We start from the raw sequence: 26,504 nt of genomic DNA, 5'->3' as shown, positions 1-26,504 counted from the left end.
TAAAAAATTTGAAATTAAAGATTTTCCCAGTCACTGAGCAGCCTCCCATAGAGGTCCAAAGGGTAAAACACATGGGGAGCAAAATGTTCAGTGAGACAGCTGAGAGGTTACAAGTAACAGTCTCATAGCTGGTTTTGACCTTCTTCCTTGCCCCCATCTGGAAAAGAATGTAAGTGATTAGTTGGTGCCTATCATGTTAGTGGCACTGCGGTGGGCTGGTGCCCTGCCCGGGGTTTGTTTCCTGCCTTGCGCCCTGTGTTGGCTGGACTTGGCTCCAACAGACCCCCATGACCCTGTAGTTAGGATATAGCGGGATGGATGTTAGTGGCATGTCATAGGTGATATGAATACACAGTAATTTTAAATTTTCTCCCTGTGCTCCCATTGTTTTATTCCAAAAATACTCTTTCCTCCCATAGTCTAAACGTTTGTTAGGTTGACTGGCAACAACAAATTGCCCTGGTCTCCAATCGTCCCAGCTCAGCCACATTTTGAAAAGAATAACTCTACATGAATGCAGTTTCAGCTAAATACAAGGTATATGAAAATAGGTCAATGATTTTTGAAAACACATCAACTCCAACCCAGAACAAATATGAGTAAGGGGAGAATAAACGTCGAAGAGACTTAACAATGTCCAAACAAATAAGTACTGCAAAGTAATGTAAGAAAAATATTTCAGCAGCAACTCTAACAAGAGGGCTCTAAAATAACAAATCTTGAGCCTTCATCAAATGTTGAGACTGATACGGCTTGCCTAATATTGGTATATACGTCATTGCAAGATCTGAGTGCCATATAGCTAAAAAAAACGTGCCTTCTATACTAATTTTATTTATCTTTGGAATATTACACAAGTTTGTATCTTAAGATTTCCATGTATGACCTGAAGTATAGGATTTAGTAAATTGTATGAACTAAGAGAGCTAAGCAATTCAATACTTTCTACATGAGGAAGACAATTTCAAAATTTAATTAACACCCGTGATCTCATGTATACATACTTTATATGAAATCTAAATTCTCTACCAGTTTAACAACCATTTCCTGGTTTCGGTGAGACTGATTGATTGGGGCAAATATTCTATATGAGGGGAGGCAAAGTTTTTATTGCTGGGTTTCTTTCCTGACATGAACTCCCATTTACACTACCTTCTCATTACAAGCCTCATTGCTTAATTTCAATTTTTTGCTCAGATTGGATTTGCCTATCTTGACGGTTCACGTTCAGAAGTACAAATGAACTGTTATCTAACTGTAATGTGAACACATATGTCTTTGGAAATGGAATGCATGCACATATCCATAGTAGTTGTGCAGGAGGCATTTGCATCACAAACAACAGAAATATGTCTATGAGACAACACATGGCATTTTAACAGACAAAAATGGACGTGCTAGTAGCACATGATTATGTCTAAAAGCGAAAAAAAAGCTGGATGGTTAGCTTTTGCTGTTTTCACTATTCCTGGCACTGCTGCACCAAGAGATGTGTGGGCACAAGAAGAGCCAGCAGTGGTGGGGCTGTGGCTATTGTCACAGCTATAGCTCTTCTTCATTGTTGTTTTGCCATGCTGCTGGTTCTGGCTGATGATGACAGCACTCAACCCATATGTTTAGACAAAAATCCACATGAATTCCGATCTGACCATTGTAATTCATGTCACATGGTCATGCATTGCATATATATTCAGTTTAGGGAAACACACAAAAGTGACTCAGATCGGATTTGAAAAGATCATATCTCTGTGTCCACACAACCCCGAAAACATCAGAATTGCGTTAAATTAAGGCAAAAAAAGCTTGGTAATGTGAATGTAGTCTTACTTGCAGTTTATAACCCACAAGAGGGATGGTGACCTAATTCTAAGCCCAGATCACAGGGCAGTATAACAGCACAGTGCTAAAATCAAAAACAGTTGACATATGCAGTAATTTCATGCATTGCATTACTGATAATTAACAACTTTTTTCATAATCATTATTATGCCTAATCCTGAATTATTCTTTTTATGATGCCCAGGCCGTAAACTGTGGATTTACAGTGATAGGCTTTTATTTGTATTGATTAAATATCACTGGTGCAGTGTCTGTAGAGGGTTCTGGGATGCAGTGTTGCCTGGATGGTTTAGGAATTTTGGTTGACAGAATATTGTTTAAGTGAGTGATTTCACTAGATTAGTAGGAGTTTGAACCGAATGACAAAGTAAAAGGAAGGAGTGATATGAACAAACCTTTATTTTTTATAATTTGTGGCTTGAAGTTTTATGGATCTAGGGAAGTATGTGAAATATCTTTCCCTTAAGCAAAAGGTCATAAAGGTCATGTGGAGATTGACTGCACAATTAAAGCTATCTTTATGCAATATGTGGTGTGCATGCTAACCATTTACATTCCAAAGTAGTTTTGATTTTTTTTATTATGCAGTTATATAAAATCCAACTTTCAATATGTATATATGATACGATTGTTTGTATGATTGAGTCTGAGCTAATTTAATTAAATTATCATTTCTTTTCCACAGTTTGATTAAGACATACTTAAATTCCTTAATTTAAATTTAAATTAACTAGGTCAGCCGAAACCACTAAATTTTATCAAGAGTTACAAAACAGTCTTTACTTATATTTCAACCTTCAGTTTGATATAATTGTCATGATTGCACTTGTGTCAAAAATGATTACTGGTGTCTTCTTAGCTGGACCCAGGAGGGTCTCAAAGCTACTAGACAGAGAAGAAGGTAATTATGAACTGTCTCGAAAACCTGTCAAACTGCAGTTCAATTTTTAAAGGAAGACTTCTACTGTGGGTAGCCAAGGAGAAAGTTCACAATTTCTTATTTGGTGTATTCTTGCTGTGGATGATGTCTTAACGGTATGTTTGTGTGAGAAGCCTTACTTCTGCATATGGAACACTCTTGAAGAACCTCGCCATTCATGGACATTTACTGTACATCTTTATCTTGATGTACAGAGAACAATGATGTGGAAGCCAGCCCCTGACACAGACAGACAGACACCTCCATATCGTAAACTGCACACGTTTATTTATCCTAATATTTACAAGTCCACAGCACACAGTGCCCCTGCACCAATCACCCTTCTTTCTGATCCTTTATGAAGTCCTTCACCGCCTCCACTCCTCTCCACGGAGTTCTGTCTTCTTCCTCCCGACTGCAGCCCTTGAATGGAGGGAGGCGGCCCCTTTTATACTGTCCCGGATGTGCTCCAGGTGCCTGATGACCAACTTCCAGCACCTGGAAGCACTCCAGGCATAAACCATCCCTGGTTTGTCAGCACTTCCTGGTGTCCTGGAAGTGCTGTCCCCCAGGGATCAAGGACCAGTCAAGTGCCCAGGGTAAAGAAGTGCCACTCTCCTGGTTCCTCCTTCCTCCATGCATCCCGGCGGGGCAGGGTTCCTGGCCATCTCTTACAATGAATAGTTTTACCTTAGGCTACTTTTTTAAATTGAATAAATCCAGCTGTAACAACCATTACTCTTAAACATTTTTTTTTTATTTCTCTTCTTTTAGGGCATCCTTCTCTACTATGATGTCATTGACTCAACTTTTGATAACGCTCAAATACCTAGCAAGATGTTTGAAGCAATGGATCACTTTGAAAAGTGTTTTGCTATCCTAAAATTAAAGAAAGAACTTGTTAGTTCCAAGCAATCTGAGAAGGACATAAATGGCAAAGACTGGAAAGCTATTCGAGTGGATCTGGTTATTCCTCCAATGGCCTGCTATGCTTTTGCACTCTTAGGATGGTCTGGTTCCCGGGTGAGTTTAGATTATTATAACTTTCTACATAAAAAATTGATAATGCTGTCCAAAAATACTTTTCTTATGCTTACTGGTTACCCTGGAATAGGCAGGAGTTGGTGCAATTGAGAGAGAGAGAGAGAAAGAGAGTTAACGGCCAGGAAAGAAATATGCAATGTGTCCAAAGGTGCTAGAAGGAAGATAATTCAGCAGGTGCCTGAAATTCTTTTTAAGATAGACTGAACCAAGGGAGATCGGGCAAGACATTTGTTATACCTCCTGGCTGATTGAAGGCTACACCTTAATACTAGCTAAAGAAGCCATGTTTCTCATTCCATAGATATTTCAGGGAAAGTTGGCAGAAGAGCTGCACCCCCCAATTCATTCAATAGGATAAGGCACATATTTGTCACTTTAAAGAAATGACTTTGGTAGCTGTCTTAGCAGCACATCCCTTTAAGTACTGTATAAATGAAGTCTTGAGCCTCAGGGACTTGTCTCCCAATAACAAAAGTAATATTGTATCGGCTTAGTTGGAGTTGACCGCAGGAAGGTTTCTAAAAGGTGACTTTGTGCCAAGGGATTGGAGGTGAGTTGAGGTAAAAGTTGAACAGGTATGAGGAAAAGACAAGGGTCAAGAGAGAAAAAGGACACAAGTGAAAAAGGGAATGTTTTATTGACCTTTGAGGGTTGCTATTGAACATACCACACCAATGTGTATCCATGGACTCTCAACACTTGTGTAGGTAGACATAGAGAGGGCAGCAATGTTCATTTATTCTGCTTTTGTACCTTTGTATTCTCTCTGTTCATCCTTCCATTTGTGTTTTATTAAAAACACACTGTTTTTTTCAGGCATTTTTGGTATTATTCTTGGTGTTATAAAGCTCCATAAGAATAGTTTATTGAGTGACATGGAAATTGTAACATTTTATTATTTTTAATTTTCTCTTTGTTTAAGTTTTTCTGTTTTGATTTTATATGATGATGACATTATTTCAGTCTTTTGGAATTTGCTCAGTAATGACATCATGTGCATGAAGTTGCAGGATGTGCTCACCATCTTGTTTAGCCCTTTAGTTTTGGATTCTTATTTCTTATATGTTAGTGAATTGATCATACTCTGTTCAGATGACTTTGCTGGAATAGCTCCAAAATTAGACTTCTGCCTCGGTCATGAAACTATTCCATTCTCTTTAGAAACGGATCAAATTGTTCCTAAGCAGGACCTCTTATTACAACAGTTTGCCATGCTGTTTAATATATTTACACTTACAGTATGTTATGGTGGAAATGGCAAGCCTGAAAGCAGGATCTAATAAGACCAGGAGATGAAAGAGCTAAAGAGGTCAGAAGCAGACAGGGTTCTTAACCAAGAGATCAAAATAAATCAAAATGATTTCAGCCCAAAGTAAATTTCAAAAATCAAAAGTCAAAAAATCTCACTATTCTATCATGGACTCCAGCAGTAGGATACTGTCATGTTAAATAATTGTGGCCCAATGATGTCACATTTGTAATAACTGACCACAATATGTCTCGATAAAATACAAAATGGTGGCACCCATGTGCAAAACCAATCAACTAAATGGTGATCTTATAAGTCATACAAAATAGTGTTAAAATATTAATTTGAGGGCAAAACAAAAATATAAAAAAATACTCCTACAAAAATGTGTCCTATCTTGAGCAAAACCTTAGTATCATGACACAGAACCAGTCATTTTGGGTCTGCACTAAAACTAAGGAATATTATAGCAGGTCATAGTGCTTGGCTGCATTAAGAACTATTATTATTGTTACAGATTAAATAATTTTAAGCAGCTGTTTTCATATTTTAGTTTATTATATGATAGGTACAGATACTTTTTTCTTTAGTTAAAAATGTGAATACTTAATTTAACAAAACACATTTGTACTGAATCCTACCAATTTTTTAGTTTATACTAATAATTGCCCGAGAAATTGGCCTTGAGTGAAAACCCACTGGAGTATCTTTTTAATTGTTTATAAAGTACTTTCAAGTACAAAACCATAACAAGGTCATTAAACAAAATTATATAAGCATAATGCTTCATAGGCTTTGAAACAATATTTCAGCACTTTGACATCAGCTTTTTTGCACCTCTCAAAATAAAAAAGATGTCAAGTATGATTACATTGTTCACACCTTGGAGAGATTTTACTGTGCTTGCTAGGGAATTGTTAAAGTCAGCTCACTGAGCTCAATATCATGTCTCTTAAACAAGAAGTCAGGATTAATCAGATGTACCTTGAGGAAACACGTGGTGTCAGTGCTCAGCTTACAGCTGACTGCATGTGGTAGCCTGTGGATCTGAACTTAAAAGGTCTTCACCATCTGAATCAGGCACCGAGAAATACGACTAATGCCCTGTGATGCTGTTTCCTGGCTGGCTTGTATAGGTCACATAAAGAAACAGAGCAGTCATTACCCAGTCACTCAGCAGGGTTTGTGCTGTTCTTTTTTCTTATAAGAATCATTTTGTACATCCTATAATACAGTACAAAGAGTTCAATAAATAATTAAATGTAATTTTGTTGTTGATGTTGCTAGATGTCCCTATGTTGGCTTAAAACATTTGTTGTGCTAAGAGGATGTAAGTGTGATGGAATTACCAGGGTGTGTTTTATTTTTCTTATTGTAATTATTTATGTTATTATTAACATTGTTTTGTTTATTAATTTTATATTATTGCATCACACTGATAGTATATTCAGTTGTTCTTTATGTTATGTGCCTTGTTTTCTTTATGTTGAACCTGAGGAGGTGGGCTCCTTTATGCTAGTCTGCCAGGCTTTATAAACCTACAAAGCCCACGTGACTAACGCTGTTGAATTAGTAAATTCTCCTTCTTTTATTGGTTCTCTCTCTCGGATATGTGGCTTTTTTTTCTTTTGATCTTTGATTTGTGACTTTTTTTCATTTTTTGGGGGGATTTGATTTCTGTTTTACTGGTGTGTTTTGTTCACTTTTTTGATACTGTTTTGCTTTTTCTTGCTTATTAGTGTCCCTTTTTCATATTACTTAATTATTAAAGAACTTTGTTTTGTGAATTAGGCCAGGAGGTTTATCCGATTTCCCTCTCATTGTTCTCAGTTTTTTAATAATAGCCTGCTCCTTGATTTTGTATCTAGGCCTCACTGGAACCTTGAGTGATAGGTTTTGGAAGTGAAGCCTCAGTTTTCAGTGCCCAGCAGACCATAACACTCAGAAGCAAGGGTACCTCCAAGATGGGACAGAGAAGTGATCAATTACCAAAAATAAATGAGAGAAAGAAAGAAAGTGGAGGAGTGCAGGGGCTCCTATGGGGCACTATGTTTTGTATGTGTTCTGTACTTCTCAGAAGGGCAAAAGGCAGCAGCACAAGCATGAGAGAGTTGCACCCTGGGTGGAAACATACCAAGTTCCCCCAGAAACTGTAGAAAGCAGACGACCCAGCAGGTGATCCTACAAAACAAGAGAAAATGAGAACATGTGACCTGGTATAAGGTGGGAAAACCTTCGGATCAATAATACACATTTGACAGTCCCAAGTCAAGAGAGGTAGGAGAGGTTCAGTATGACAGGAGGCCATTAGTCTTATAAGTGGCAGCAAATTATATCAGACTCAAGCAATGGGCCCTTATAAATTAGACAGTTAACGCACTGCCCAAGAGACTGAGCTATTTAAAGACAACTGAGGGTTTTGACATGCAAGGGTGACCAAAAGCCTTCTAGATGGACTGCAGCTCTGGTGTCCCTGAGGCAGAAGTGGTGATTCTAGGACTATGTCAGAAGTGACCTCAGGCAGGTTTTAAAGCCACTTTAGAGCCTGAGGCAACTTGAATCTACAGCCGAAAGACATCAGAGCATAGAGGAAAGACTGTTGTTTTTTTCTGTTGTTTTTTGGTACTTTATGCTCTTTTCCCTAGCCTAGTATTTATTTAATACTTGAGACTGATTTGTTCTTGATACTACAGTCCAGGTTCAAGTAAGCAAACTGGACAGCTAAGATGAAGAAGATCTTCTGTTGTCCATCATCATTTTCAAGAAAAGTTGTGTTATTTGCTTTAATCAATGTAGATATATTTTGCAGGTGTCTATAAGTTTGTAAGGAGTTCCTGGGGCAAATCTATCTTTAGGAATGTTTCTCAGGACTTTTCAATAAGCAAGTGAAAGTGATTTGTGGAAGCGTAAGGTGACAGGGTGGGAGAAATCCTGGACAGAGAAAGACAAAAAATAGAGATAAAATATGAGAAGGAACATGCGTTGTGGTACTTGGGAAGGTTGGAAAATGCAGAAGTCACCACAAAAAATATTCAAGGACAAAGATAATAACAGTAAGCAAGCCTTTTTATGCGACTGTTGTGTTACTCATTCCTCCCCTTGTATAATGGATTATTGGGTCATTATTTTCACTTATACCGAGTACAGTGGAATTCATACTTGCATGTGCTAACCAACATGCAAAATATTGCTATTTCCTGGCTCCATGATTAGTGATCACCCCTTCCTTGTATATGTCATTTATTAATCACGTCATTGTCTTGAGTTTGGAGACATATCACACACTTACAGAGTCTCTGAATCTTCTTATAAGGTTTGTTCTAGTAACCTCAGTAGATATTATGAAGCTTTTTCTGTGTCAACATTCAAATTAGTATTAAAATAAATCATTCCTTTATTACTCTCCACAGCTGACCCTCTTGCATAACACATGGCACCAATCGTTTCTACCTCAAGATTCTCAGTACCATTTGGAATTACTATCCATTTGACCACACTTATGTACTACATTATTTATTTCAGTTTATTGTTAAAAAATTTGATTTACATCATGTATATTTATGAAGATTTTCACTCTACCAAGATGCAGTCTACAATTTATTTGAGTCGGAGCATTTGCAGCATAATGTAATTAACTTGCTCTTCATCTATTCAGTATTTAACATGCTTAATCCAGGTCCAGGTTGCAGAAGCCTAGTTTGACAGTATTGGGTGTGTTGTGGTGTGAAATTTTGTATACAACTTGATAAATATTTTGTATGTCTTTAACTGTAACTTAGACAAAGCAATGTGATATTAATGTTATATTATTGATAAGAGCAGCAGTGGTTTTGGGAAGTGCCTAAAACAAATTCGGCAAGGACTCTCTCAATCAATCCACAGGAAAGCTAAATTACCTAGCTGGCAAGCATCAGTTCAACAAATGTTTTTGAGGGCAGGTATGAAAGGTATTTTGTGCCCCCATTGGTGTGAAGGATGGCTGTTGGGGATTGGTTTTTTATCATAGGCCTTTCTGTACCACAACATCTTATTGGTGTATGGATTTGGATAAAGAACATATAAATTTGGTTGCTTTACTCCTACCTCTCTCTCTCACACCATCATGATGAAGGAGCATCTCACAAACCATGGACTAAAAAGAAAACCACACTGAGCAGCAAAACTCGGCGGCCATATTGAGACAGGCATGCGACCTGTTCTGAAGAAAGCTGACTAAAAATGATGACTTGACTAGAGACATTTTGAGTAAATAACAAGTCTGTGTGCTGCCTGAAATTGCACATCAGCATTTATCAGGTGGTATGGTTGCCAATATTCAAATGTATTTTACATATTGTTATTATTTTATGAATATTATCAATAATACATTATTTAAGTTGTACTGTATCTTAACTCCTGCCTGTCTTTTGCTTTATGTAACTGCCTGAAGTTATAGATGTAATAGAGAAAGTGGGGCGAATTTATAAAGTGCAATATCTTATAAACAGCAGTAAGTCTATTGGATGTGAAGTATTCTGGCAAAGGTTACACATTAAGGAATACAAAAGGGGAAAGCAGAGTAATATAGAACTCTACCAAGACAAAAACAATGGGTGCAAAGTAGAATCAAACCCCAGATGGGGTGCAGTTCCACTACCGGGTGCACTCAAGTACACATCCACACTCTCTTGCAGTGGGTAACATTAGAGCTTACTATTAAATTAATTTATACGTCTTTAAAATGTGAGAAAAAAAACCTCAGACACACACAAAACATGCAGGCACCACAAAGACAGTGATTTAAAGGCAACAAGGTTAACCACAGCTCCTTCTTGACACCCATTAAAATTTCTCTCGTGCTGAAGGAAAATCAAGCATAAACAGCAAAATAAGAATAAACCTCCTAAACTGAGAGGACAATACATTTTGATAAACTTCTCTGATCTGCTTAAAAACAATTTTATGTTTTTTTTTGAGGTTTTCTAAAGTCTAGTCACTGTATGAACTGTAAGGATAAAAACATCCTTAGAACATTCTTAAAACAGTACATATTTTAATTAAATTTCTAAGGTGTCATTCACAGGATGAAAATGAAAAGCAAATAAGTAAGTGTTTTTCAAACTAGAAATAAATGAGACCATTAAATAGACAGACAAGACTTAAAGTAATGTCAGGAAGAAAGAATTATATGAATATGATTGCTGCCTCTTCTAATCTCTCAAAGTTGTAGGCTAAAAAAAAAATTAGCATCAGCATTCCTGTATACTGTCAAAATGATAAAAAATTGTAAAACTCAGAATTAAAGCAGCTGCCACTTAGTGGAAAAAATAAAACAAAAATAACACTCTATTGAAATTAGACAAGGCGGTTAAAATTACTATCTGAGTGTATTTTTTTCCTATAATATAAGGGAAATATGAGAGTTAAGCGTTTAAAATGAATGCAGATGGTCATTGTTAATTTTGATTTAGCGAAGATTATTTATGTTACGTTAATTTGCTGCTGCCAGTTGTAGAGAGCATGCTTTTGTTATGTAAGTTTAAGAAACCGAGATATTAAATAGGGTGACAAAGTTGTGCACTGCTGCCTCACAGCTCACAGTGTACTGTTTAACACCTAAATCAGACACCGTGTGGTTGAAGTTTACAAATCGTCACTATGCCTGTATGAGGTTTTCTCCTATATTCCAACAATATGAGTACCAGGGTAATGGGTGGCTCTAAATTTGTGACCTGCAGTGTGCTGGTACCACATGCAGAGTTTTATCCTACCTTTCATCCAATGCGTGTTAATAATATTAGTAACTATTATTACTACTAATTTTGTTAGTTAATGCTTCCAAAGGACAACAATCTGTGCCTGAGAAAGCAAAAGTGTGCAGTCTGAATGACTACAGACCAATAAGTGCCCAGACACAACTACTACATCATTCAATGATGCCATTATAGATCTGATGACCAACAATGCAGAGACAAGTTACAGGGAAGAGGTTCACCTCCTAATAAGTCAATAGTCTCACCCTAAATGTCAGCCACCCCATGGAGCTGGTCACAGATTTCAGACAACAGAAGACAGATCATACATTCATCTGCATTAAAGAAGAGACTGGTGAGCAGCTTTAAAATTCTTGGAGTTACCATCACTGATAAACAGAGGTGAGTACAATGCATTTCTGCTCTTGTCAAGAAGGCTAACCAGCGCCTCTACTTCCTCAGAAGACTGAAGAAAGCTCAGATTTCTTCATCTGTCCTCAGAAGCTCACAAACTGAGGTGTGCCGTTGGGTTCATGCTCTGTGGTTGCATAACATTCTGGAATGGCAACTGCTCTGCTCAAGATCATAAAACACTCGAGATTAGTAAAGGAGGTAAAAAATAGTTCAAACACCCAACTGCCTTCTATTCAGGTTGCAGAAGGTGTGTCTGGGGTTTGGGGTGCTGTTACACCCCCAGTGGTCACAAAATATATATAATTTATGCGTGGACTCTTTAAAATAAAATTTGAACAAAAACCAAAGAAGTGAATCTCACCAGTCTTCTGGGGTTTTACATTCCTCAGTGGAAGCTGGTTCAACAATGAACGGTAACTTCCTGTGGGTCAAGGATTTAAATGAGATTTGGGTTGGATAAGATGGGGCTTGTTCCAGCAGGGTGAACATGATGGCCATCTGGATTGTTCTCCTGTATTCTACGGGTGGAAATGGAGAAACAATTAGTGACTATGCGTTTCCCTTACTCTTCCCCTGTGTTCCCCTGCACTGCCATCCATAAAATACTCCCTGTGTTTGACTATACTAGCTGTTCTCCGCGGCTTCACCTGTGTAATAGTACAACAGGACAAACTTTAAAAATCAATAATCAATATTTAAAATAAAATGTAATAATTTGTACTTAGAAAAATTTATATTGATAGCTTTCATACCCAAGGGCCTCTTGATATACAATATTTTTCGTTTTGCTATCAGGGGTGAGAATGTAGCTGTAATCTCTTTGCCAAAAATGTAAAAAGTTAGCAAAGTATCTCTGGGCAAGCGGAATGTAGTTGTCAAACGTTGCCACCGTATCTGACAGTGTTCATCTCTGATAGGAGAGCATCCCCTGCATGGGGAGAAGAGCACATGGCCGTGGTATCTCTGCCAATATGCAGGTACCCTAAAACACAGGTAGCTGTGATCTCTCTCTCAAAAATGTCAAATGTTACTCTTTAACAATCTCTAGATGATAATGTCTGCTGAACCAACAGGTATCACTAGCTTAGCAGAGGCAAGGTACACTCCAACACGTGGCGAAAGGTAGAGTGACTTGAACGGAGGCTGGTGTGTGAATGAGGATTGCCCTGCCCGGCTCCCTACTCCTGAGGTCCTGCCTCCTCCTCCCCTTGGCCTGGATATTTAGAGTCCTGGAGACCTCATCCATCTAGCTGCCTCCCCATTTGGCCATGCCATGGCTGAAACGTTGCTCTGATGAAAGGACCCCTCTTTCCCATGATTTCTGTGATCCTCCATCAGGGATAACTTTACCATAGGCAGGCAAACAACTTGGCAGGTGGGCCGTGGCAGCAATTGCCACATTTGGGTACCGAGAAAAGAAACAGAATAGGTGAGGGTTAGTATTCAAATATAATTATCATGTTACTTATGTTATAGTGCTAATGACTAACAACAGAGATGCAGTATGTACAGTTAATGAGCAGCTCTAGTCAGGATATGCTAAACTGAAGTAGTGAGTCTTCAGCCGGGATTTAAAGGCTGAGACTGAAGGGGCATCTCTTATGGAAGCAGGAAGACCATTCCACAGTTTAGGGGCCCTGTAACTAAAAGCTCGACCTCCCACTGTTATTTTATTAATCCTTGGAATCCTAAGCAGACCGGCATCTTGAGATCTTAATGTGCGCTCAGGTTTGTAAGTCATGATAAATTCAGACAAGTAAGCCGGACCTTGGCCATTTAATGCTTTATATGTTAAAAGGAGGATTTTGAAATCTGCCCTGAACTTAACTGGGAGCCAGTGTAAAGATTTAAGAACTGGGGTTATGTGTTCATATTTTCTTGTTCTTGTAATAATTCTTGCAGCGGCATTTTGGATTAACTGGAGGCTGTATAGAGAACAGTTTGAACAGCCAGTGAACACCGCATTGCAGTAGTCAATCCTACTAGAGATAAATGCATGAATTAATTTCTCACAATCCTGTTTATTTAGAAAGCGCCTTAATTTCCTAACATTTTTTAAGATGGAAAAAACATGTTTTGGACGACTTTGTAATATGCGCTTTTTAAATGACATGCTAGAGTCAAAGATAACTCCTAGATTGCGGGCTTATTCAGTAAAATTAATTGGGATTCCAACTGAGTTAAATGACGACAAAATATTGCTGTGATCAGCGTCATTCCCTCCAACAATTAACATCTCTGTTTTATCTGTATTTAAAGACAAGTAGTTCTTATTCATCCATTCCTTTAATTCACTAACACAACTAATTAAAGACAACATCGGAGAAACTTAATTTGATTTAAATGAAAGGTATAACTGGGTGTCATCTGCATACGAGTGAAAATTAACATTATGTTTCCTAATGAGAGATCCCAGTGGAAGCATGTAAAGTGAAAACAGTAAAGGTCCCAGTACTGAGCCCTGCGGGACACCATATTGAACTTCTGTGTATAATGATGGAGTACTGTCTGCACATTTCTGTACATACTGGAATCGATTTGATAAATAAGAACTGAAGGCCTGCAGCCTGTCTCTCAGATATGTGCGAATAAATCAGTGCCACAACTGAACTACAATAATTAGCGTGGTGAGAGAAGTCACAAAATCAACAGGAATGTTCAAGTAAATTGTAGAAAAAAACTTGATCTAAATCCATTAAGTAGTTCTCTCGTAATAAGCGGACAGACATATAGACAGACAAACAGACATTGGATTTTATATTGTGTAAGATCAGACACAGACAGACTCGCAGACGATTATTTTTTATGGCAGAAGTGCTGCAGACCCAGGCTTCGGAGCTGTCCAGGTGTCCCCTGTCCGTGGCCACTACCCCAGCAGGGTAGAGCTTCCAAGCTCCAAACCCGTGGCCCTGATGCAAATCAGGGGGGCTGCCCCCTCGTGTCCCAGATGAGGTACTGTTGTTGACATGTCCTCACCCCTGGGCCTTTCCTCAGAAGGGTGTCTTGACCGTGCAAGACCCCCAGCCTTCTGCCACACTGCACCTCCCTCAGCTGAAGCATGTAGGGCGAAGCAGCTCATCCTGCGAGGGCTGTCTCTCTCCAGGATGGAGCAGCAATAAAGCCCAGTCCATGGTTCCACCCTGATAGACAAAAGCAAGAAGAGGGTGGGGAGATGCTGCCCCAATCCCATTCCAAGGCATCCCTCGTACCGCTATAAGGACAGCATTGCCACCCGTGCCCTAGACTGTGGCATTCATAACACCGGTGCTTTCGTTGCCTCCGGATGTGGAAACGGGACAGGAACATCCACCCTGCCTCGTCCCTAGCCGAGTTCGGGATCTCTGTCCGGCCATGTGGAGAATGCCCCTTTGACATCTGTGAGCAAACTGGCTCATGGGTCACTCTGTTGGGAGACCTGTTCTTCTCTTTCTGGGTTCTCCCCTGAGTCACCTTATGAGAGGAAAAGAGACCCTGCACTGTCTGCGCCCCTGTGAGACTGCGTGAGACTGCCGCCGGCTCTTGGGGTGGGCACTCTGACAGTCGAAACTTACCAGCTGGTGTCCTATACATGCCTCTGCCAATGCCTCCACCACTGCACGATCAGTCATCACCGCCGCATCCACTGTTGGACCCCCTGCTACTTGAGACCGTTCAGATACATCCTGGCTCAATTCGCTAGGGGATCCCTTCTTATATGCGGTCCCGCTGCATCGCTTCAGCTGGAGAATCCCGCACCGCGCTGCTTCAACCACTCTTTTACGGCCATCAGGGGCGCATCCGCCTTCTCCTTCAGCCTTCCAGTCACCTCCTGCAGCACCCACAGGACCTGCAAGAGTGACTGCACAGGCTGAAGGAGAGCCTCCAGCTCATGTACATTCGAAATAGATGACAGTTGCTCTTGGCCATATACTGAATTGATCATGACCAGAGAGGGCACATCAGCACTTTTAAATAGCCTGTGTGTGTCATCTTGTCACTTGTTTCATCTCCTTGTCAGGTTCACCCTGTCAGCTGGTTTGTGTGGCTTCAGCAAATTTCCATTTTAAATAAAATAATGTGTGTGGAATAACCCTCACAGATCACAGTGGCATACTTAAGACCACTGGCTACAGATACTTACGAAGACTGTTGACATAGTGGACTGTGTGGACTAAACTAAGATTGGACTGCACTATGAAAAGCTTTATTTAATACTTAATTATATGAGTTTGATAATAGATAGGTGGATAGTCATAGAACATTGTGTAACATCAAACTTTTTAAACAACGCATAATAATCATGTTTCTTCTCATGGCCTTTTGTTTCATAATGATCAAATATTTTCCAGGAATAGTTACTGTAGAAGATTTTCAACCAGTTGAAAACAATGTATTTGACTGATTCTTTTTTTTTTTCTATTAGCAATTTGAACGTGACCTGAGAAGATATGCCAATGTGGAAAAGAAAATGCTTCTGGATAATCATGGACTTTATGACAAGACAACGGTACAGTAACATTAAAACAACTAAGAATAAGGAAACTCATTTTTAAAAAATGATTAAGATTGTCTTAAAAAAACAATTTGGCTGTAATAGCAACATAACAAATGCAAAGTTATTTCAGTGAAAAAAATTTTAAGTACTTGTTTTGAAATAGACGTTGGTTGAACTACAGATTATAAACTTTTTACTAGTTAAAGCCGAATACAGTGCATTTCAGTCTGTATTTCTCATCCGCTCTTCTGTCATGCATGTAATTCTTTTTTTTTTCTGAAAAAGCCAAGTATTTGTTAAGAATTCAGATATTCTGCTCTCGGTGGGGTACTTTTTTTCATGAAAAGAAGGAATTTTAGGACTAACTTGTAACATCTGAGAAAGTTATAGAATGAAGACCTTATTATTTAAACATCTGATGTTTGCTGCTGCAGTTCATGTCTATATGGCATTTGTAAAAATAAAATGGTAAGTTACAGCAAGACAGCTTAAACCTAGTTTATGAAAAGATCTAAGTTAAATGTTATGATGTGCTGTACTAAGAATTTGATGGCCGGGGTATGTTGCTGCTAAGTTTAATTCAAATTATATGTAGCAGCCTGGAGACAATGAGCCTCATTTCTGCATTAGTGTGGACTTAATTGCCAGATGTTATGATTCTAAAGTGTTGACATAAATGTGACCCTAAATATGAGCACATTTTCATAATCTAGGAAGTTTCAAACGTTTTGTGTTAGTGCTGGGTTCAAGGAAATTGTTTACTATCAGAAAGGAAAATGGAGGAGGAAGATTAATAACTAAGGATCTTCAGTCACAAATATCAGATGCTTTTTGATGGTGCAGACAAGAAAACTTGGGAACTGGCTTTGCTCATGTGAGGAAGACATTTATTTAGGCAAATGATTATTAAGACATTCAAAGTATCACTTTAAACAGCTGATATTTTTAAATAACTGCCCCATGACTCTGCTAATACTTTTCAAGGTCATACAGCACAATGTTTCCTCACAGTTTCTGAAATAGACATTTTAAAAAAGCCAACTGTTTGCTTAGATTTCTTTAATGGTATCATCTGGGACTCATGAGGGTATCCTAATGCATTTTTACTTTAGTATTTCTGCCCCCACTGACTAAGGTTGATAAGTCTTTTCTGCATTAGCAGATGGATCCAAGCATGTGGTCAGTTGATGAAAGTCACACTATATGCAACACATTTTAATTCCTCCTCTTGCAGCTAATCCCAGGATGTTTTATAGTCTGAATTTACATCTTTACATTTAATGCCTGGTGACATGACAATCTAGATAATGCTTGCAATTGGCCCTGTAGCTTTTCTATTAAAACTTAATAAAATGCTGTGGTTTGTTTCTAAATCGCTTGGTTCTTCAGGAATAGCTTATTTGCTGTGAGCGTCCAAGGTCAGCCTGTTGCGGCTGCCAGATGTCAGTAATTGTTTGTCTGTCTTGGTAATATTTGTGCATACATTATGTCAATCAAGTTGGAAAAGCCAGTGGCAGCTCTACAAATCTTTTCAAGTTTTTCTACAGCACACTCTCTTCTGTCACTAAACATTACTTCATAAAGTTATAATGCTCATATTTAGTGTTTACTGAATTTGATTTTATAATGAAGTTATGCTTGTCACGCACATACATCTCTATTTGTGTATACTGCATATATATCCTTTGATCAGACCAGCTTTACACTAAAATTATCCAGACATATTAGATTTAATACATTGCTCATAGCAAAGGTTCACATGTAAATTAGAACACTCAATAAATTATAATAACAAAGAGGCATGTCAGAGTCATAGTAATGCCTTTTTAAATGAATTAACAGCTTTCTAAATGTGGTTGAAATAATATTTATAAAAATAGGATATGCTCAGAGATCTTGGGATTTGTAGGTTATTGAATTCATTTCATTCCTCATATAAAAGAGGGCACTATGCAGCAGTCAATATCCTGGGAGTGGATCCATTTTTTTAAAAACAATCTTTCTGCTAGAATTAATTTTAGTAAAGATGAAGGAACCAAACTCAGCGCTCTATTCTTTGGATTATGATTGCTTTTGTTTATGACTATGTTCTTGCTTCGCACTTGTGTTTGGGTCTCTTGAAGTTTTTCTTTGAATTTCCTGGAATTTGAACTAGGCCCTGTCCCTTGATTATGCGTCTGCTTGTCCCGTTTTGATTTAGTTGATTCTCAGGTTATTTTCGAAATCAAAGTAAGAATTTATTTTTTCTCCTTATATCCCTCCAGTCTTAAAAGATGAGGAACAATTTATCTTTTGAATTTCATATTATTGTTACCCACCCATTTTAACTGGTTGGAGGTGCACCTGTGGATATAAGAGCTGGATTGTTTGAACTGAGAAATGTAAAAAGCTGGGAGTATCTTGAAATGATATTTCTCACCACGCAGATATATTCTAAAATGATGAGACATCATCTTTGAGCTCCTGGTGATGTTTTGATTACAAGCTGCTATTAAAAATGGTAATTTTCAATGTTTTCAATGTCATTTTAAAATGATTAGAACAAGATGGTTGTACTTAAATTTAGTTTAAGTTAATAGTAAAAATTACCACACAGCTATTGGATTTCTCTGGTATTCTCTGAGTGATTTTCATTGAAACCTAATAACTAAACCGATTTCTAAACAGATTTCTGGCTTACTCCAAAACTTTTTGATACCACATTCTTCAATAAAGACAATTTACATGGTTACTCTGTTACTTTCTCTTTCGTCATTTAAATCAGCTAATTTTTTTTGGAGTTAATATAGTTTTATAAGCAATACATATATTTATTAAGTTTTTTAACATTTTAGAGATTAGAGAGCAAGCAACAAAGCCTGTGAAAATATGTTCTTTGAAAGTTTATATTTCCATAAGAGTACACTTAGCTAATGTGGACATCCCCCCAAATTTGACATGGAGCATTTGATAATGCAGCCATAATAGCACAAATTACATGGCCGGAGTTAATGGAGTGGCCTGCTGAATCCACTATGTCACTAAATTAAATCGCAACTAAGTGGTATTTTTTCCATCAGGCATTTTTTTAAGGCCACATCTTTAGCTTTGATACTTTGTTAATATTACACAAACAGGTTGATTAAATCCATCCTGCCCTAAGCAACACTCATTTTCATTCTTTAAAACTACAGAGAAACATCCATCCATCCATTATTCAACCTGCTATATCCTAACTACAGGGTCACAAGGGGGGATGCTGGAGGCAATCCCAGCTAACATAGGGCGCAAGACAGGAAACAAACCCCGGGCAGGGTGCCAGTTCACCGCAGGGCGCACACACACACACCAAGAACACACTAGGGACAATTTAGGATCGCCAATGCACCTAAACTGAATGTCTTTGGACTGTGGGAGGAAACCAGAGTACCCGGAGGAAACCCACGCAGACACGGGGAGAACATGCAAATGCATTTTGGAGAATTTCAATTATGGATTAGTGTACAATTTAAAATTTAGTTTAAGTGAGGCAACTTCAACTTGTATGGTATATTTTGTGTACGGTATTATCCTCTTTTACACGTCTGATAGACTGTCGTGTTGGTAAACAGATCCTCAGTAGTCCATGCAAGTGGTGCAGCAATCTGAGAAGATCTCATCTGCATGTCACACAAACCTGTGTGCCAAAATATTTAATAAATAAATCCTTGACAGTTCCTGAATGTTGTGCCATGTTTAAAAGTAATAAAGTTTTTATTTTTTTATTAAGTAGACAAACTAGCAAAAAGCATTTCAATATTGTTAATGTACTTAATTTGAAGTTTTAAATGCGCTAAAGTAAGTGAGATTTACTTCATATTTAGCTTTATATTATGAACAACATATGGTTTTTGACTTGGTGATGTAAATAGGTAGCAGTACCAGGGTTGGCGCCACCATTAAGATGAATTAGGTATTTGCCTAGGGCGCCAATCATAATACGGGGAGGAAAACCTGGCCACACAGGGTAGCTACCTAATAGTCAGTTGGCGTACTAATAAGCTTGGCCTAGGGCACAAAATAACCTAGCAGTACAATTGTAACTCTTGAAATTGCAATTATCATTTATGATTTGTCTGACACTCTCCCCCTATTCCAACTCTGCTCATGACAAGCCATGTATATAAGGGGTAAAATTTAAGGTTCCAAATAATACAAATGTCTTTTGCTTTTTGCCTCTTATAATCATCTATGCTGCATTGCATGTCAAAGTGAACTTTATTGTCATCTCAACCATATACAGTACAAGTATACAGATTGTGAAGCTCAGGGTCTACAGTGTAACAACATGACGTGCAAACAGTAAATTAAAAACAGAATTAAAATTTTAATTTAAAATTAAAACACAAACAAGACAAGACATTGTGCAAAGACAAGACAAAAATATTCTCTGAATTAAAGCACAGGCAGGTGACATTACTTGCTCATGGTTACACAGTGTCAGTAGTGGGTTTTGAACCCTAAACCTTCTGTAAGGCTTTCAAATTCAAAGTCTTAACCACTACATGCCACTGCCTACAGTCAATACACTGCCTAAAATCAACCAAAAAAACAGTTTAGAGACAGTTACTGTTAATAATAACACAGATCTGGAAAAGCAATTTAATAACAAAAAGGTCAATTAGGAGTAGGGACTCATCTCAAATTAACAAACTCACCATAAAGTGTTTTTTCAAACCAAGACTACAAACCACATGTACATATAAGGCATATATAAGTTATTAGACAATTAAGTTTTTTTAATTCTAGAAAAAAACAATATGGCTGAGACAATACACAATATGGAATCGATTGTGCCATTTTGGAGTTTGTGGTTCCAAATAGTGCTATGTGAAGCAAAATAAACTTAGAAAAAAATTGTAAATGATTTTATTTTTTATTATTATTTACCAAAATATATTTTGGTGAATAATTTAATGACTTGTTGAAAAAATAAAATGCTTTAGCTATTGACTACAACTATACTTGCTTTTGCTGCTACAGAAAGACATTTTAGGTCTTCAGCTATTTATAAATAGTGTCTTAGTGGAAGATTTTTGAGACATAGTGTTATGGTTGTCTAGCTCTCAACCCTGACTTCACCACAAGACAATAGCTGATGGGCACTGAGTGTGTCTCAGATTGTAAGGCAGTAACAAGTGAGTGTTCCTGCCTTTTCTTTTTCTTCCCCTTCATCTTTTCTCACTTTTATCTGGAGTTGACGTGCTTGATCAGCCTTCTCCAAACAGCTCAGTCCTACACTTCCTTGCCAGTCAAGACCTGTTCCTGCCTTTTACATCCGGCAAAATATATCTGCTCTTTCTTTCCTCCTACCTTGTCCCTCATACTTCCTACCTTAAGCAAAAAAATGAGAAAAGAAAACACAAGATGTTTGCACTAGAAAGGGCATGGTAGCCGTCAATCATTTTTACAATGAGGGCTGTTACCGTCCCATTTTATTATTACCAGCTAATCGTTGAAAAGGAGATATGTATCTATCAGTCTTTATTTGAAGCTACACATTCCTTTTTCCGTTTACGTGGGAGAGAATACATTTTAGAAAGCCAATCACATTCATTTCCTTTAAACTTTTTTCTTTGAAACTCCTTCACACTGCACCTTCATTGTATCTTAAGGCATTCCAATTTCTTTATAGAGAATGCTGAATGAGTAAAAGTCAATCTATCCATCTATTTTCTAACCTGCTTATATTCATTTCCTCCCAGACTATAAATTACCGATCTTTCATTTTCCCTTTTTTGTGTCTGAAGTTGGAGACAGGAGTGGAGGAGAGAGATTTTAGCAGAAGCAGGAAAGAGAACAGCATTTTGTCAGAGGTCAAAGGACAGATGCTGTTTTGAAAGAGGTAGGAGCAAGGATTGAGTTTTGCCAGGGAAAGAACGGCATTTTGTCCGAGCTAGGAAGGTATCCCAGAATAGTCACTGTACAAGGGGACTATACACATCTGATCATTCTAAGAGAATAACATGGTTTATTTAAATAAAAATGGCTTTACTTGTATTCATTAACATATTTTTCAGATTCTGAAATATACTTTATTTGCCTGCTTTAAGCAATAGTATTTGAAAGTGCGTGTTTAAATCCATGTTACTGGTCATTCCAGGAAAGCTGGAGAACCTCTCCTACCTAAAGCTTTATTGTAGTGTAAAAGTAAATCCCACTGATATGCAAGTGCAATGATAATGAACTAATACTGTCATTTTGAGATCTACAAACAAGGAGGGAAATTATAAACTGTGATCATATTCAGTTATGTATTTATTTACATTCTGCAAAGTAAGAAAGCACAGGACAACGTAGCTACAGCAGTTAGATAAAGCACTAGAATGGCAGTTTTGTGCTATGAATTATAAGTTAACAATCAGCAAAATTATTAACTAGACTCTTTGCTATATTATAATACTCAAGAAAGTGACATGATGTGAATGGTTTTTATGACAAATATATGTTTTTAGTGCCTATTTTTTTATCAAGGCAGGTTACATGTTACACTGCATGGTGGCATAGTGGAAAAGAGGTTAGAATAGTGGTCTCACAGCTCCAGGGATCTGGCTTTCATTTTTGGCACTGATTCCTATTTGTGGGAAGTTGGCACATTCTCCCCAAACTTCAGGAGTTTTCTCCAGGTACTCCCTTTACCTTTCACATACCAAAGACTGTAAGTTAATTAACAAAGCTTAAAACATCCTGAGCAGATAAGTTTGCCATGCAATGAACTTGCATTCTGTTAAGAGCTTCTTTTGATTTGCAAGGCTGCTGTTAGGATAGATGTTGTCTCCTTACAAAACTGTTATGGAAAACATGGGTTTAAGTTACCAGATGGAAATTTCATTGTGTTTAAAAAGAAGAGTTAACCTTTTTAGTTGTAATCAATCTTTGAGCATGATTATTTTTGTATTACAAGTTTTCATCTTTGATAAAGCACCTTGTAACATCCTTTACAGAGTTTTTTTAATGTGCCATATTTATTTGTCAGCATCATGTTTTCTGATTTGATCTGGAATCAGTGAGGGTAAATAACCATGCAAAAAGTTTTATCTTGTGCAATTAATTTAGGGTACTGCTACCTCTCAGCTCCAGAAGTCTGGATTTGAACCCTGACTTGGCTTCTCTGTCTGCTGTTTACATGTTCTGCCTATGAATGCTTAACCTTTATTCTCAGTGTTCTGGTTTTCCTCCCAAATCCTGAATATATCATTAATAAGTAAGTTAATGAGTCTAAACTGTCGCAGTGCAAGTGTGCTATGCAATGAATTGGTATACAAATGAAGGTCCTGGTTCTTGTCTTGACAAAAGTGCTGCCTGGGTAGGCTTCATACTCACTAGTAATTGAACTAATCGATAATGGAAAATGAATGAAGGGATGTTGCTCTGTTCATGCACATGCATTCATTTGCTAAACATTTATGCAAGACTGACTGAATTACTAAATGCGATACATAAAATACTACTTGATTTAATTAATTTTCTTCTTTATTTGCTCTAATATTTATCTTGTATACTGATTACATGACAAATACCAATTGTGTGTTTTACAAAAATGATTATTATTCATTCTTCAGCTTTCTTTCTCACAGTTAACTCTATTTAAATAAGTGATTATTATTTTAATCTTTTAGTTCTGGGGTAACATTTTGAAATATAACATAATATTTGTTTCTTTTAAAGAGCATAAAACTTTTTTAAAAGCATCTACAAAAGAACAAAGTATTTTTTTTCAGATTCAAAATGTAATAATAACTTAATACACTAAAATCAAATTCCATATTGTTACATTTATGTAATACATCAAAACTGAAGGGTAGAGTTTGATTTTGACGCTTGCAGGGAATTTGTTCAAATCATTATTCTAAGAAAGTATTACTGGATACTACAGTATTTAAAAAATATGGAAAATGACACAGTAGACTTGCTTTGGGAAAATTCTTCACCCCAATGAATAGAAGCCACCTACATTTATTCATGTATTTTTACAGCATGACACACACACATTTGGACTTTAAAAGTCCCAGTATGCCCCTAGGATTATTCTGCAACACAATTAGATATGTTCGATGTGTCACCAACGACAAGGGAACAATATAAAGTGTCAAAGACTTTCCCCCAAGATTTCACCCATTTATTACCATGATTCCATCTACAGTGACATGCCTTGGGGAAGGATACCTATCTTTCTCAGACATATAAATGAATATGCAGAAGGCTCCTCCATATGCAGTGCTGACTTTTTATTGAAGCAAGCTCCCAGTGACTGAAAGGTTGAAACCCTTATTGTCAAACCTGGGGCATATCAATCGTTTGAAGAGCAGGAGTTTGTGCACTTTATGACAGGTTGATTGCTGATGTAAACAGATCAAAAGTGGTTATGAATATTCATGAAAGTGTCACTTTGTTGCAACAGAGAGGCAGGAGAGACTTTACGGACTTTACAGTCCTCCTGAAATAGACTGCTATAACATGATCTGGAGAAGTTTTTCTTTATAATTGCATTAGCTTAAATGACTTGAACAATCTAGATAGATTGATAAATAGATTCCCTTGTACACACATTGAGAACTGTATACATTTAAAAATGTAACATTTCAACAAAATAACATTCAATAAAAGCACATAACTCAAGCAGGAACAGGAACAAACATTGTAAATTATATACAAACAAATGTACACCATCAAATTAACATTACATAACAATTGTTCAATCCTTTCTAGTACACACTTTTCTTATTTAATGTACTTTTAAGTGTCCCCTTGTTATACTTCATTACAACGCACCACTATTCAACATCACATACTGTAGACCACAACAATGAATAAAAATGCAGCTTAAACAGTAAATAATATGCATTTAATAAATTTTCTTTTATTGTTAATTTTTTCAGTTGTGAGTGAAAGTAAATGAATGTTTGTCATTGTAGTTTGGAAAATATTATGAAATCATTAAATGCCCGGTTTAGTTTGTTGCATTTAAATTTCCTCTACATTTTAATTCCATATCTTAATGAGTAGAAAACTATTAATTTTGTATTTTTCTTGAAATAATAATCAGCATGTTTGTTGTAGTTTACATATATTATATTATTTAACAACTTTTATTTTATATGATGTTTCACAGAGTATATCATGACAGTTACATTTTAGGTGTGTTCTCATATAATGCTCAAAGCACCTATTGCAATAGCATGTCTGACTGTCTGTCTGCCTGTATGAAACAATGCAACTTGTTGAAATGTGGTACACTTATTCTTCAAGGAAATTTGTCAAGACAGTTCTAAAATTTCAAAATCTAATTTGTCTAAAAGTGGAGAAACATTCTGTGTAACTTTTACTACAGAATACTTTACTGTATCCTTTACCTTCACAGCGGTTACACCAACTTGTATATTTTGTATATTTTCCTCTCTTCTTTTTACCTTTGATTGTACAAGTTACTGAAACACCAGACTGCAAATGCGGGTAGGAACTAACTGTCACTGGCTGCTTGCATACATGTGGGATGACAATATTCTGTCAACAGGTCCAGCTGGGCAAATGTGGAAACATCTACATCACTACATTGTTTCTGTTTTATGAAATCTTCCCAGCAGATTGAACCCAAACAAAAGAGTATTATACATCCCCTGCTATATGTATTCCAAAAATAATAATTTTTTGTTATAGAAATTAAGACATCCTACCTATGTTTTTTATTATTGTTTGGAAACCTATTTTGAGAGTTTAAAATTCATTATAGTTCTGGTTAGAGTATTCCTGTGATGCCATTTTGTTTTCTATGGGCTCTGCTATTTTGTGCATAGGTTGCTATGCCATTGCTAGGGACTCAGCTCCTGGGGGTCACACTCTATTGTGTCATTGACATAACTGTATAAATAATTTCAGGTTAGGTTATTCCAATATCTATCTCTGAAATGAATTGAGAAGGTTCTAGAACTGACCTACTGAACTGAGTTCATGGAGAGCTACAGTGCCTGCATAGTCCTTAAATTCACCTGAATGTGATGCCATACATACATTTTCTGACTTGCTTAAATTAGTTTTCATTTCTACTCTATTTTTACAGACCAATTAATTTTCACTTTAGTTTTTCTTTTAGATTTATGACATTTTTACTTTTTCTATTTTAGTATTTTTTGTGACTTGAATTAGTTTTTAATTCATTTTGACTTAAAAAAGGATCATAAAATGAGATTAAGAAATATATATTGTGCCTTGTTAGCTCTAGGTTTGTAATAAAAACACAGAGATAATGCCCAGAAAGTATGTGAGTCACCTATAGAGTTATCTTCTGAACGTTTGGAAAATGTATGTTCTATTGTAGTAGTGTTCATCTATTCAAAGTGCAGGTTGTTTACTTTTAAACTTTGTGGATAAAGTTCCTCACAGTATCTTAAGAACGCAAGTAAGTCACATAACCTGAATGATTTTCCTGATTCAGTAAATAATTGTACTGTACCTGCACACTCTCCTTTGAGTTTGACTGACTGAGGTGAACAGACAGCAGCTTTCTGCAGACAAAAAGTAAAAGTCTGCTAACTAATGTAGCCTATTGTTTTGTCCTTTTTTGTAGGTTTGTATTTTTTCAGTGTGTTACAGTCCTCAACTTCTTTTTAGACATCATTGTGGAAGCTGTTTAAGAATAATTTTAAATTTGCTGGATTCTTCCTCTTTAATTGAGCTTCACAAACTTACCTGTCTACATTAATTACACGCTTGCTCATTACTATCTTTTCCGTACTTATCATACTTCCAGATAATTTTTTCTTGTTTACAATAATTTTTTTGCCTTATGGCCTTTTTCAAAACGTGTTCATTCTAGTT

The 26,504-nt window shown here is 37.0% G+C and overlaps 1 protein-coding gene across 1 annotated transcript in view; it reads left to right on the top strand.

Annotated features, from left to right (window-relative positions):
* The window catches only part of dntt (deoxynucleotidyltransferase, terminal), a 482,548-nt gene that overhangs the window by 305,394 nt on the left and 150,650 nt on the right, over window positions 1-26,504 (top strand). Inside the window, exons 10-11 of the mRNA XM_039775652.1 lie at window positions 3,533-3,781; window positions 15,600-15,683. Of these exons, the coding sequence (XP_039631586.1) occupies window positions 3,533-3,781; window positions 15,600-15,683 (333 nt within the window). The remainder of the gene's footprint in view (window positions 1-3,532; window positions 3,782-15,599; window positions 15,684-26,504) is intronic.

The sequence above is a fragment of the Polypterus senegalus genome, chromosome 1 (assembly GCF_016835505.1).
Source record: "Polypterus senegalus isolate Bchr_013 chromosome 1, ASM1683550v1, whole genome shotgun sequence".
Taxonomy (NCBI): domain Eukaryota; kingdom Metazoa; phylum Chordata; class Cladistia; order Polypteriformes; family Polypteridae; genus Polypterus; species Polypterus senegalus.
The sequence above is the reverse complement of the archived record's forward strand: the minus strand, read 5'-3'. Positions and strand labels throughout refer to the sequence as shown.